This window comes from Brachyistius frenatus, unplaced genomic scaffold, assembly GCF_029030835.1.
Source record: "Brachyistius frenatus isolate BFR_SWC_R1_liver_20210118 unplaced genomic scaffold, ASM2903083v1 Contig_96, whole genome shotgun sequence".
NCBI classification, from domain to species: domain Eukaryota; kingdom Metazoa; phylum Chordata; class Actinopteri; family Embiotocidae; genus Brachyistius; species Brachyistius frenatus.
In genome coordinates, this window is record NW_027210695.1 from 80,876 (window position 1) to 94,412 (window position 13,537).

At 39.6% G+C, this 13,537-nt stretch overlaps 3 protein-coding genes across 5 annotated transcripts; 1 reads left to right on the forward strand and 2 right to left on the reverse strand.

Annotated features, from left to right (window-relative positions):
* Nucleotides 1-1,531: 1,531 nt before the first annotated feature.
* Nucleotides 1,532-8,670, reverse strand: usp18 (ubiquitin specific peptidase 18). Its single transcript, XM_069711055.1, has 10 exons — nucleotides 8,391-8,670; nucleotides 6,709-6,805; nucleotides 6,321-6,463; nucleotides 6,165-6,244; nucleotides 5,953-6,087; nucleotides 5,305-5,400; nucleotides 5,043-5,204; nucleotides 4,839-4,970; nucleotides 4,490-4,533; nucleotides 1,532-3,319 (listed from the first exon to the last, which is right to left on the reverse strand). The coding sequence occupies exons 1-10, from the start codon at nucleotides 8,437-8,439 to the stop codon at nucleotides 3,247-3,249; spliced, it is 1,011 nt and encodes a 336-aa protein (XP_069567156.1). The 5' UTR covers nucleotides 8,440-8,670; the 3' UTR covers nucleotides 1,532-3,246.
* Nucleotides 8,671-9,251: 581 nt separating this feature from the next.
* On the reverse strand, nucleotides 9,252-11,908 carry pex26 (peroxisomal biogenesis factor 26). 2 transcript variants are annotated; one of them, XM_069711018.1, is made up of 6 exons: nucleotides 11,239-11,908; nucleotides 10,924-11,134; nucleotides 10,674-10,814; nucleotides 9,958-10,283; nucleotides 9,680-9,820; nucleotides 9,252-9,564 (listed from the first exon to the last, which is right to left on the reverse strand). In XM_069711018.1, the coding sequence occupies exons 2-6, from the start codon at nucleotides 11,112-11,114 to the stop codon at nucleotides 9,458-9,460; spliced, it is 906 nt and encodes a 301-aa protein (XP_069567119.1). In that variant the 5' UTR covers nucleotides 11,115-11,134; nucleotides 11,239-11,908; the 3' UTR covers nucleotides 9,252-9,457. The 2 variants fall into 2 exon arrangements, with proteins under 2 accessions (XP_069567119.1, XP_069567120.1); XM_069711019.1 differs by having other exon boundaries at nucleotides 11,292-11,346.
* Nucleotides 11,404-13,474, forward strand: llph (LLP homolog, long-term synaptic facilitation factor). Of its 2 annotated transcripts, none has more exons than XM_069711020.1 (3): nucleotides 11,404-11,470; nucleotides 12,285-12,505; nucleotides 12,705-13,474. In XM_069711020.1, exons 2-3 carry the CDS (start codon nucleotides 12,295-12,297, stop codon nucleotides 12,872-12,874), a joined length of 381 nt encoding a protein of 126 aa, XP_069567121.1. In that variant the 5' UTR covers nucleotides 11,404-11,470; nucleotides 12,285-12,294; the 3' UTR covers nucleotides 12,875-13,474. The 2 variants fall into 2 exon arrangements, with proteins under 2 accessions (XP_069567121.1, XP_069567122.1); XM_069711021.1 differs by having other exon boundaries at nucleotides 12,285-12,499.
* The last annotated feature ends 63 nt before the right edge of the window (nucleotides 13,475-13,537 follow it).

Consider the following 13,537-nt stretch of genomic DNA (forward strand, 5'->3'; position numbering starts at 1 on the left):
TATCACAATTATCGTGAATGTTATTAGAATTATTAAACCGCGGCCTACATTCAAAGGGCTAAATTACTGTAAAGACTCAATAATCCGGCAACACTGATTATCGAACTTCACTCCGAATGCGACACGAAATGTTATGGCATCGAATTGTTGAGATGTTTCAGTCTGGACCAAAACGTTTCTGCAGACTAACACTGCCAGAGAGCCATGCTGCTAACGTGGCTAAAATAAAAGCATTAAAAAAAAATTAAACAAACACAACAAAAGGCACTGCAACCTTTGTGTCTGTTACAGTTTGACCACCAGTTCACCGTTCAACTTTACAGCTTCCTTACTGCTCACTTCTTTTTCATGAGAGCGAGTTTTTGACAGGTGACGTGAAGTGGTGATCATCTTCAAACAGACAGAGGGCTGGAACATCTGTCAGCTAGTGCATTTGACATTTAAAAAAAAAAAAAAAAAAATTGAGTCAGACACAAGCGTTCATCTCAGCCTATGAAATCCTCCTCACATAAAAAAGGGAAAATTTAAGAGTTCTGAAATGGCCAAATTCCACAAATCACACTGGTGTGCTCACCTAGTTACTGGTAAACACACATCAACAATGACTAAAAAGCATTAATGACCTTTGATATATCCATAGGAAACAGAGAATCATCATCCCTGCTGCTTTATGGCTTAAGCTCTGACTTGTTGCTGTCTTAAACACCATATATCTTTTACTGATTTATTATGTCAATCACTATCACCGCCGGAGAAACGATAAGCCACAACAATACAACATGAAGTGTCCTCATCCGACACCTGACCGAAGTAAACAGCTAAAAGTGAATTGCAGAGATTATGATCTGCCATAAAGTGTGCGAGTAACCACATCCAGGGGCCCGAGCCCAATCAGACAATACCGACAAGTATTTGTGACACGCGCTTGAAAAGAAGTCCATCCAGACGTGCAGTCAGACTTTATACATTCAGCCTCGGGCTGCGCTGCCTATGTCATACAACTGCATTGTTAGCATCTGTGATGTGGTTAATGTCAAGGCGGTGCTGGAAAGGTGCTCATGTAACATCTACTTCACACATGGTCGTACAACATCCATAATTAATTAGAGCCCTACAAAGGGAAGAATCACTTCTTTGGAAATGGAGGAGTCTGTTTATTCTACTGAGATTCTGATGTTTCTACTGAAATTTCAGTTGTCCTACTTCACAATGAGGACTGTCTGTCTAATGGGGACGTATGTACCAACTGTGACACGGGCACAGTATTATCAAGTTGCGGAAAGTAACTTTTACTCTACTTAAACACAATGCTAAAGTACTTTTCCCATACTTGGGCTTTTCCAGAAATATTGCACTTTTTACTTCGCTACAACTTAGTGACAGCTTAAGTTAGTTTACCAATTTAGAGCAACAAGTAAGATATGGTGCATTTTATACATAGTTCAATGAGTTGATCACCTACGACATTTAAAACTGAGAAAAAGAGATTTAAAACAGAAAATTAAACATCTTTTATCTAAATATTCTCTGATTACATTGAATAGTGTATATTACATTATTGGAAGTGTTTGTATTGATGTTTTTTTCATGTGGTATCTGACTAATCCAAGTTAAATAATAATACTTCATATTTTATGTTGAGATGTGTTTTTATCATCTTAACTTAAAAGTAAACACAAACGGCAACTGTCAGACAAATGTAGCGGCTTGTAAAGAGTAAACTTCTTTTATTTTATTTTTTTTAAATGTAGTAAAGTACAAGTATCATAATATTTTGGTTAAGTTTAGTAATTGTACTATCAAATAGTAAATCTACTTATCTTTCCACCTCTGTAAGGTAGTAATATATGTAAATTACTCGTTTGAATCATGAATACTCAGAAAGGGGCTGTACTGCATCACAATATTCTACTACTTCAATTAAACCCTGCATTGACAGATATTTTGATAGGGGGGGAGCATAAACAAACTATGACAACAACAACATCACATTTTCAACTTAATGTTAACTCATAAGCAAACTGTTATTTTTACACACATCGAGCAGCGCAGTCACATTCATTTAGTGTATTTCTCACCATCAATTAACATTACAACACCTTATTTGATCCATTGTTAATATTAAAAAAAAAAAACTGATTATCTGAGTATTTCTTCCAACACTGGTATTACTGTATGTAGTGGACAAAAACACTGCATTCTTGTCAATCCAAACACACTACGTTTTCAGTAAATGCCAGTTCTCTGCGGTATCGGGACTATTTCCAATCTCAGCTTCTTACTTGTACCAGTCAGACGAAGAGTTATGATCTCACTTCGCTAACACAAAGCAAAACCGCATCTGTGACACCGACTCAAATGAAGACACACCAGTAAGCACGTCTACCGCTGGTCTGAGCTGTGAATGTGGGAGGAAGATGCCCCCTAAACAGAAAGCTGCGCTTGTGCTACACAGCGTCGAGATGACTAAGCATGAGGCCTGCTGCCTCTGGCACTGCGCAGACATGTTCCATTCTGTCAGAGCGCTGCAGCACATAGGCACCATTTCACACGGTCCCCCAACTCTTGGCCAAGCGAGTGGGAACTTTAGAGGCTCTGCCGACAGGCTATACCGAGCATTTACACACTGGAGCTGCAACTGCAACATCAAACCTCTTTTAACTGTATGCCGGTCCGCTCAGTGCAATCTATAAATACATATATGAAGGCTATGAGTGCACGCACATGCTGGTGTTCCAGTGCAGTTCATTTAATAGCAGTAAAAAAAAAAAAAAAAAGATTAAGACATTAAATCAAAGCTGGTGTTTTTGTTGTTAATTTTTTTTTTTCAGCTCAAATGTGGAAAAATGACTTTTTGACACGGGGAGCAACGATATTGCTCTTCATGAACATTAAAATGAAAACTGAGTCCTATCTGAGGTATTTCCCCCAAGCAGCAAATATCTGAGCTAAGCTGTTCTCTTCAAACCAACCCCCCAGCATGAGTGCGTTCACAGTGTGTGTGGTCTGAGAGTGGAAAACATTTTATGCTTTGAGTCTTGAACGCCACCTACTGGTCTTGGGCACAAATTACTGTGCTGGTTTACATTCTTGATGAGCTCCAGGAAGTCAGAGGAAAATATTTCATGTTAAAACCTTTCACCATGTCCAATAAAATACTAAATTTACAATATATTATTTCAATAAAATAAATGTTCCTATAGTTCTTATTGCACAATGTCCTCTGATTAATTTGCATCCATCCACTCAGCCAGAAAGTTCCGGTTGTCGTCCCTCCTCGTTTGAATCTCTTCTGTACATTAACATGTACGCTGTGCCTCTGTAAATAAAACAACAATAAACAGTTTTCAAGATAAAGTTGTGCATCTCAGAGTTTGAGGAAGGAATAAATTTAAAACACAGAACATTTAAGTGCAATAAACAGGAATAAACCATCAGGTGTTATCTAAAAAGCAGTTCGCTGTTCAAAGACGAGACAACATGACAGACGAGACGGATTTCCTCTGTTTGAGAGTTCAAAAGTTTGAGACACAATCACCTATAGTCTTTAATCTTGACCAAGGAACAGACAATAAGGCTTTGTCTAAAGATGTAAAACTGTTTCTGCAAGTATGAAGATAAAAGCTCCATGATGTCAGCGGGAGTGAAGCTTTTAGGGCTTTAAATGTTATTAATAAAATCTCAAATTTAACTCTGAAAGCAACTGGAAACCACTTTCAGCAGGATAAAACAAGTCACATGTTTTTTGTTACTTCTTCCTGAAGGCATGATTCATGTATTCCACATTTTATAGATGAGGTAGAACAAAGAGAATTTGAGTTGTTAATTTGAGAAGAAATAAAAGAGCTGAACAGCTCTCTGTATTAGGCTCTGAATTTGTTGAATTTTACAACGTGTCTTTTCACACCTTCTTCCTGAAATTAAAGGAACAGTATGAGGTTTTCAGAGGTTATTTGTCTCTTCTGCAGTAAATATGCAGCTGGGACCAAAATGCTTAGCTTAGCTTAGCATAAAGGCCTGAAACTGAAGGAAACAGCTCGCCTTGCTCTGTTAAAAACACAACATAGTTCTTCAGAGGGGGTGTTCGGAAAATGTTTAAGTCTTTGGAAAAACTAGTAGCTGTTTCCAATCTTTTGGCTAAGCTAAACTAATTGCCTCCTCGCTCCTGAAACACGGGCATGAAAGCAGTTTCGGCAAAAAAACAAAACAACAACAACAAAAAAAGAAGCAAACCTGTGCTTCAGCCAATATCCCAGACTAGTTCTCAAAGAATCATTCATTCTGACAGCTCGTTAAATATGGACTGAAAAAGGAACAAAACATCTACACTTTCATGACTATAGAAAACTTCATAATCAATCTGACAATCAATCAGTCTTTAGACAAAGCCGGACTGGCTGTTTCCCCGTTTGTTCTGGTCTTTCTGATGAGCTGAGCTAACCTCTCTACAAGACAGAACAGATATAAAAACTGGTGGTGACTAATGTACCTGGAACCTCCTCCATATGTTGCCCGAACTTCTTCCCAGGAGGCCTGTGTTTTAGTGGAAATCAGAAAGCAAATGAATCACAAATATGCATAAAACTGAACGTTACGCATGCAAAAATTCCACTTGAGCAAATGAAGAGTAAAAGCAAAATTTCTCCTCCTTTAATAGTTGTAGGGAGCAATCCTAAGACACGATTTCATACATTTCATACAACCAATTCCAATTTTTGACTTTTGATTTACTCAAAATAAAAAAAAAATTAAATATGTTTTATGAAGAGTTTTTAGCAAGTACGAGGCCAGAAACAACTTTGGTTCCTGTGCGTATGATTTTGTCTGACTGAATTTACCAACTGAACACGGCTGTCGTCTGCGTAGTACCAGCGCCGGTCCACCCTGTTACGGACGTACGCGGTGTAGTGGCCGCCCGCTGTACACCCGCAGTGCACGACCACCGCGTACAGGGTGTACCTGCAATCATTCTGGAAGAACAAATCCATTTTTAGACGACAAAGGACATTAGTATCACGACAGAAGATAGGACACAGACGTACCTGGGCGAAGTCTGCGCAGAACGCTTCCGTCACGATCTCAGAGAAGTCAAAGTTTTCTGGAAAAGCGACTGCGCAGTCAAGTTTTCGGGTGAAGCCGCGCGTGTTGCGAAATCGTTTCAGGAGAATGCACAAGATACGAGGCAAGGAGACGAGTTTCACACCCTGAAAAACAAATTCAATGTCCAACGGTGATGACTAAGTTTGCAAATATTTTTGGGTGTTTTTTTGTTGTTGTTTTGTTTTCTTTTAAACCGAGCTTCACCTGTTTTGATGGCGTCTTGGTTTCACATTGAGCACAAAAGCAGCAGTCGATGCCCCTCAGCTCCTGATGCTGGAAGAAGGAGGTGATACAGCCCTCCTGAAAAAGTTTCACAGTTTAGAACCACGGTGGGATATTTCCAGATATATGTTCATTTGTTTTCTCGATGAGAGACCTCTCTCACGTCTGAACATAAAATCATCCCGTTTGTTTAATCTGCACCAAAAAAAACAACAACAATAAGTTGTGTTTTGTTTTTTTACGGTGTCGTGTGCCGGACTATTTCTTGGCGGGAAGGAATGACTTTCAGGAGTCTTCGCATCCTCATAAAACCACAAAACTTTGTTTGTTTTTAATACAGATTTAACAAGCAAGATATGACGGTTTAATAAACTTTAGAGTTACTGATTGGTAGATTTTGTTCGCAGAGCCAGGCTAGCTGATTCCCTGTGTTTAAAGATGTTTTACTAAGCTAAGCTGCCTGCAAGCTGTAGCTGCATATTTAACATACAGACATGAGATGGTATTGTCTGATTTCACCATATAGGCCCAGCAAGAAAACAAATAAGTGTTTTTCTAACATGTTGAAATATTCCTTTAAAAAAAAAAAAAAAAAAAAAAGTACTAATTCAATAAAAATAGAAAAGTCACCAGAGTGTTGTGATCTTCCTTTATATGAAGAGGCAGGCTGAGCAGGTAGCTGGTTCGCTTCTGGATGGACTTGCACTCCAAACACTGCAGGATCGTCTCCACTGAAATCTTGTACAGGTCCTGGATTTGAAGAGCCTGGCAGAAGAGGAAAATACTGTATAGATTATATATTTAGAGATGAACAATAGAAAGTACTTTGAATAAAGACCCACCATAGCTTGGTCATTTATCTGCTGTTGTATGAAGTTCAGGATGGAGAGGAACACCTCATCAGCGTCATGCTGTACATAAACTGCAAAACATTCACATAGTTAGAAGTTGTGAAATAAACCGCAGCGATATGAGGTGTTTGCTGAAGTTTGGGTTACGTCGAAAGCGGTTTCTGTCGAGACAGCGGAGGAAGTCATGATGAGGATCAGTCCGACCACGGTCGTCCCGCATGGCCACAAGAACCCTCTTCAGCTGCAGGGGGACATTACGAGTCGCCTCTTCCACACCAGCTGTGTCCCACCTGGGAAAATTCATAAACTCTCATTAACTCTCCTTTTTTTTTTTTTAGCACGAGAAACACATCCTTGTATCCACGTTCAAACCGGCACATTTTTCAAACATCTGAAAGGGTTTCAATATGTGGGGACTAAAACATCACCTAAACCGTATTTGATCAAAAACATTAGTTTGTTTTCTACCATGTTTTTAAGGTGTTAGTGCTTTATAAGGCAGGATCATGATGAATCTAGTACTTCCTTTACTTACTTTTCTAATAACTCTGCTAGTTCCCAGGTAGCAGAGAGGGTCTGCAGCAAAGTGTTCACACAGCAGGATAGATAGTTGTTGGTGAGGCCTCTCATACCTGTAACACCAACGAAAAGGTGAAATAACAGTCTGTGACACCTTGAATCATGCTAACAATGGTCAGCCTATCATTACAAACCCCATCGACAAGCTACGAATGCCAGTGTGCATTAAGCATGTGTGAAAATAAAATTTAAAAAAAAATGTAACAGCAGAGTACTATGGTAACCCCAGCAGTGTGGGGTTGAATGTAAATACAGCTGTGCAGAACACCCACTTCATGTATATATTCTGTTAAAATAACATGAATTGTTTTTTACAGACAGAGCATGAGATGTGTTTAGTTTAGTGGTTTGAGGTCCGATGTGGAGCAGACATTTATCTGACACAGATCCAAGGTCAGTATTTGGCTTTCGATGTCACTGAAACCCACCTGATGGATTTATTGGTTGTGAAGAGGAAAAATAATTGTTAAATGCAATAAAAACAGTCGAAAACTTGTCTAAAATTGGCGCTCTGCATGTTAAGCATAACAAACTGAATTTTTACAGGTTGTGGTTCGGAGCTGGTGGAGAGCTTAATTCAGCCACAATGTGGTAACAGTTCCACCAGATGATGAAACTCCAGATCTGTTTGAGTCCTCCAGAAGCCATGTTGGGGGTTTTAGGGAGTAAAACAAGGAATTAAATGTATATTTAAAATGCTAAAAGGTCTGTGAGTTGAGTTTGTGTTGGTGGAATACTCGACTGCATTTAAAGCTATTTCCAATATTTTGTCCAAAAACAAACTGTTCAGTTACATTTCATGATAATAGCAGACTTTGCATTAAGTGTAACTAGGCAACTAAAACCACACTTTGAAATTACTCCATTTCAAGCAGAGGTCCTGCATTGAAAATATTATTTAAGTATTTAAGTAGGACCATGTAAAGTATTATATTCAGAATATAGTCCCTGTACTGGTATACTAGTAATATGTAAGCAGCACTGTATTATTGTAGTTGGTTGAGCTGATTTTTAATTATATATTATTTATTTAGTACAGGACTGCAACTACGATCATTTCTACTGTCACTCGATCTGATGATCAGTTGTTTGTGTTAAATGTCATCAGAGTTAGGTGGAGCCCAAAGTGACACCGTCACGATGTCTGTTTTGTTAAATCAGCTGTCAAATTCTCACAATTATGGACGATGAATTGAAATAATTTCAAGTATTAATTAAATATTAATCCTCAAGTTCGAGAAGCTGGAATTATGAAATTTGCGTCTCTTTTAAAAAAAAAAAGAAGATAAACAACATGATTATCAACATTTGAAGTTACATTTAAATGATTGTTTTATTCAATGTAGAGTATTTTAACTCATCGCGAAGTAAATTATTTTCCACTTGCAAATCGTAAATTTGTTAAGTAACATGTACTTTAAACTGGTTAAAGTCAAATGACAATAAAGTAGGCTACCCAGGTGAAGTACAAGTACCTCTAAATTGTGCAGTATTTGAGTATAAGTATTTTTACATACCGCCACCGGTAAGGGCTCCTGCATTACCGTGTACAGAGGTTTATATTTTGCTGTGTTAATTACTAAACTAAAATGAAATATCTTTACCATCAAGCCGAGTCTGGTAGATTTGTATATTTACCGAGATTGCAGTGCCACCAAAGGGTTCGAGTAGAAAGCCATCTAGACATCACTAGACCTCACTTCTTCTTCTTCTTCTTCTTCTTCAGGTGTCGGTTCGGTTTCCTTCCTGGAGGTCTCCGGTCTGGTTGCAGACTCGACCTGCACTTCGGGTACTGCTTCACTAAAACCAATAGGGATCAAGTGTTTCATGCCGACATCTCACCGTAAACACCCAGCGTCACGTCAGCAGCTTCAGCTTCACTTTCGTTTTACACTTTCCTGCTCGCTTTGCTGGAATCGAAACTTAAAGCTGCAACGAACAAGACTACAAAAATGAACAAGTCAGCCTGCAACACAAACTACGGAGAGACGTTAGTCACAAATGTGTGTTACGTGTTCTGCAATGGAAAGATGAAAACGTTTCCAAATGTGTGCAACGATTTGTGCGCACTTCTCCAATCCAAACACAAATACTAAGCACTTTTAACACACGTAAAACAATATTCACACAACCGATCAATACTTTATGTCGACAGTTTTGTAACTTTTAACTGTTAATCTAGTCTTTTGAAAAGCTTCCTGTTCACAAATGTCTACATTTTATACTTTTTATTTACAGTTTCGAGACTCTTCTTGTTCTCCATCTCCACACGTCCACAAACACATGCTGCGTTTAAGTGCTGGTGGAAAACTGGGACATTTGGCTCTTTAGTGAATTATTGTGTAAATTTTAAAAAGGGAAAAAACATTTTTCTAAACAGACAGAATAGCTCATCACCCCTCGATCACAAATCACAACACACAGTTCAAGATGTGTGACACAAAGTCAGAATAACGGTAAAAAAAAACAACAACAACAACAACAACAACAAAAACAGTATTCAATTCTGGAAGTCAAATCTTCCCAACTTTATTTGAATCCTTTTTTTCTTAAAACTAAAAAAAAAAGAAATTGAAATGTACAGCATTGTTGCCCTTTATTTTTGACAGACATTTTATATGCAAGATAAACAAAAAAAGGGAATAAGCCGCGTTCTCTCACAAAACACAGTCGAGTGAGAATGAATCAAAACGCGCTCCAGTCTTTTACAGACTTTGAGTGAGAGTCTGATAATATGGTGCGAACATGTCACTCCACATCTGTTTGAGCAGCTCAAGAAGTTTGGAAATCCACATGAAAGCAGACGGGAGAGCTGCGGATAAAACAATTAAAAACGGGTATGAAATCATTTCCAATCAAATGGTTTTCTTTGTAACTTTTGAAAATCTGGTGATGATATCAGTATGAATCAAAATATCTCGTCCGACCTGGATCCATCCGGACAAAAAGCATGTAGAGGAGGACAGCAGCCAGAAACACTCTCCGGAGAGGGAATGAGCCGGAGCCGGACCTCAAGAACTTTCTGTATAAAAACTTGAGGATGGCTCCAAGTTTATGGATCACAGTACCTGCAGGGGACGGACGCACACACACACACACACACACACACACACACACACACACACACAGCTCATCAAAAGGTCTTATTTGTACCCATGTGACTTAATAAAATGCCTGTCATGAGGTCTGAGCTGAAATAAGAGACCTTGAGTTGGGACCGGATGTGCCGTGATCTCAGAGTTCGGACTGCCGCCGGGATTCAGGGGCGCTTCTCGACTCTGTCGCTCTTTTTCTTCCACGACATCCAGCGCCGTCTGTCTCTGGTCCTCCGTGAACGCAGCGCAACCGACCTCGCCTGCGATCAGATCCCGAGCCTCCTCTGCATGTCCCAGAGGCACGAGGACGTGCAGCAGATGCAGCTCTGCGACTGTCCCGAACCCAGACGCTTCGCTGTTTGACGGACAGCGTAACCAAATCCCGGCGGCCTCCTGCATCAGCGCAGGCTCACCCACCTTGGAGTAAAGAAGGACGCTGCAGGGACGAGAGAGAGGATGAAGTCAGTTGGTGTTTAATGACATTTTAAAACCTTCTCTTATTCTAGTTTCTCACATGTGAAGGTGTGCTGCTTTTCTTTGTCACATTCTGTATGACATTAAAGTGGGTTTGAACCAGAGAACGAGCAATACTGGATTTTCGGGGCCGATACCAATACAAGGTTGGAAAACCATGCTGATGTTTATAGATCGGCCAATAATGTGGTTATCAAACAACTTTTGTGGAGTCAGTAACAGCAAAATCTCATTTTGAAGACACTGTAATGATCATTTTTGCTTAATATCTCTTTTGAACAAATAAACTTCGGTGGTTACTAATTTTCTTCTGCAGTTACTCCTTGGGAGACTGATTTTGGGCTCTCCTCACCACATCTGCATGATTTTAGCTGGTATTTTCTCCTGGTGCTCGTACTGCTGTAGGACCCAGGAGAGGACACCGTGCCACCGGTTCAGCTCTGCCAGGGCCTGAATCCCCAAAATGCAGAAAGCAGCCTTAAACTCTCCACATCTGCGGATTTAAAAAAAAAAAAAAAAAAAAAACCCCCACAGAAACAAAGTTAAGAGAAACATGCAGGCTGCAGGGAGAAGTGAAGTGAATCCAGCTTTCAGACTGTCACCTCGTGTCCTCTGGCTCCATGCTGCACGTCAGGCTCTCCAGACCCCTGTCGCATGTGTCAAAGGCCGCCTGGAAATCTTTGTGGACCATCATTTGCTCTGCAGCCGTGTCCAGCATGTTGAGCATCTGTGTGACGGTGGAGGAGAGCGGAGGGCTGCGAGCTGGCGCCCGACCGGTGGAGCAGCTGCTCATGACTTACACATTGAAGACAACTACAAGAAAAAAAATAAAGAAAAAAAAAGTCGAGCTGTTTACAACGCTGTGAGAAGCTGGTTGACTCAGAGCATATTATATTAAAGCCGAATACTAAATAAACCTGTGAAAAGGGGTTCCGTTTGCACGCCGTACTCTCCCCAGCGTTTTGTTTACCTTCGTGATCTTCGGATCTTCCTGGATTCAGGTCGCCGGCCAATCAGACGCCGCGACCTTCAGAGTGTTTAACACAACCAATCATATTGCAGCTTCTTTGAACGCACGTCATCGCTTTCCTCCCCAGCTTGTAAACACGTGCACGGAGCGGTGCGTGTTTCTGCGACACATTTAACGAGGTAATATAAACGACCGGTTCTTAAGCGACACTTAACTTTTATATTGTGGAATAACGGACACAAGAGTATTAGTTTATTACGCAAAAAAAAAAAAAAAACGGCAGCTTCGACGTATTTTAAGGGCTGAACGACACTAGCGACGGTGGCTAACTAACTAGCGGCTAGAATTAGCCATGAAACTTGCTGCGTTTAACCAGTTTTAATATTTAGTCATAAACATAAACGAATTTCGTGATCATATTTATTTTCTGGCTGATGTGTGAATAAATGTTACAAACAGGATTTTTTTTTAAATTTTTTTTTTAATGTTTGCGGGTTTTCACGTACAACGCTGAAACATCAGGTTTTTTTTTTTGTTTGTTTTTTTAACTCGCCAACAAACTTCATGCAAAAAGTCTGCTGATAAAAATTCTTCTCCCTTTTGATTTGTTTTCATTTCCAGTGTCAACACCAATAGTGAAAAGGGATGCGAACTTTTAAAGAAGGATCTCCTGGTTTTGGTATCTCGTGCATTTAATGTGAACTCCCATTTATAAAAAAAAATATACTTAATAATAAAAGTGTCCTACTTTATTACAGTGTGTGACACTGCATAACTGCTTCCCGTCACAGTATTGGAAAATAAAGCAATTAGGGTGATGAATGCAGAACAACCTGATCAAGCCTGTCTTATGTTCTCATTATTTTTAGTTTGTACTGCTGTCAGTTGTTTGTTTGTTTGTTTGTTTGTTTTTTTTAACGTGGTGTACCCTTCCTCACAACAATGTGAAAAGCAGTTGGTTTGAATGGAGTTTTATTGTCTTTTTTTCCACAGCGTCTTTAAAATGGCGAAAAGCCTGCGGAGTAAATGGAAGAGGAAGATGCGAGCGGAGAAGAGGAAAAAAAACGCTCCCAAGGAGCTGGTTCGCCTGAAACAAGCTCTGAGCCTGGACAAGAAGGGAGAAGCTGTCATGGCCGACATGCAGGAGATCGCCACGGTGGTGCCGGCCGACAAGATACAGAAGCAGGCGGATGCGGAAACGGCAGAAGGTGACGGTGAGATCACAACTCGGGGTCTTTTATAGTTATACAATTTCACTTTTGAATCACCTCAGCGATTTCAAGTGAGTGAGGTGAAAGACGGTGTTGTCTGCAAGATGAATGAATATAATGAAATAAATGTTTCCAATCAGCCTTTTTGGGGGCACAGTTGGTGTATTTTAATTGTTGCTCTTCTGTATTTCTGTGTTGTCAGAAGGGAAGATGGACCTGGACGGTAAGCGCAACAAGAAAACTCTTCTGGATGAAAACGGACAGTATCCACAGTGGATGAGCCAACGACAGGCCAAGAAACTGAAAGGCAAACGGATGGCAAATAAAGGCGGTCAGGGCAAGAAGAAGAAGAAGAAGGGTCTTGCCTGGTGAAACAGAGAACCAGGAGACGGTTGCTTCGTCGTAAAGACTTTGAACGCAGAATCACGGGATTGTTTCGTGTTTTCTTTTCTGCATGATGAGTGTGGATTTTCTGATATTACATCTCCCTTCCGTTCAGCGGATTATACGATTCATGGCTAAAGAGCCTGAAAGTGTGCAAGAGTTCACTGCCGAAATGGAGATGATCCGCATGTATTCTCTGCTACAAGTTATATATTTCTCTACTCTGACAAAAAAACAAAAACATTTCCAGTCCTCTGACTTGTTCGTTCTGATGTATCTTTAGTTTTTTTTTTTAAAGTTTTTTTTACCCCTCACAGCAGGGTGATAGTTTTCCTGAAATCAGTGCTTCATAGTAGATTTCTGCAAAATTTTGTATAAGTGAATTGTTCTGGATTAAATCAGATAGAATCTGATTGAAGATACCAGTTTACTTGATATTATTAATTGGACAGCAAACAAAATATGTTCTTAAAATAGAAATCCAGTGACATTTATGAAGAATAATAATAACATTAGTCTGAGTTGATACTGATTAAAAAAAAAAAAAGGTCTAATAAAAGTTGTCAGCATACAAACGACACAACCTTCCTTGAAAAAATTGTATTGTCTCTAATGTACTCATTGCAGCTAAATGGTGTAAATTATTACCAC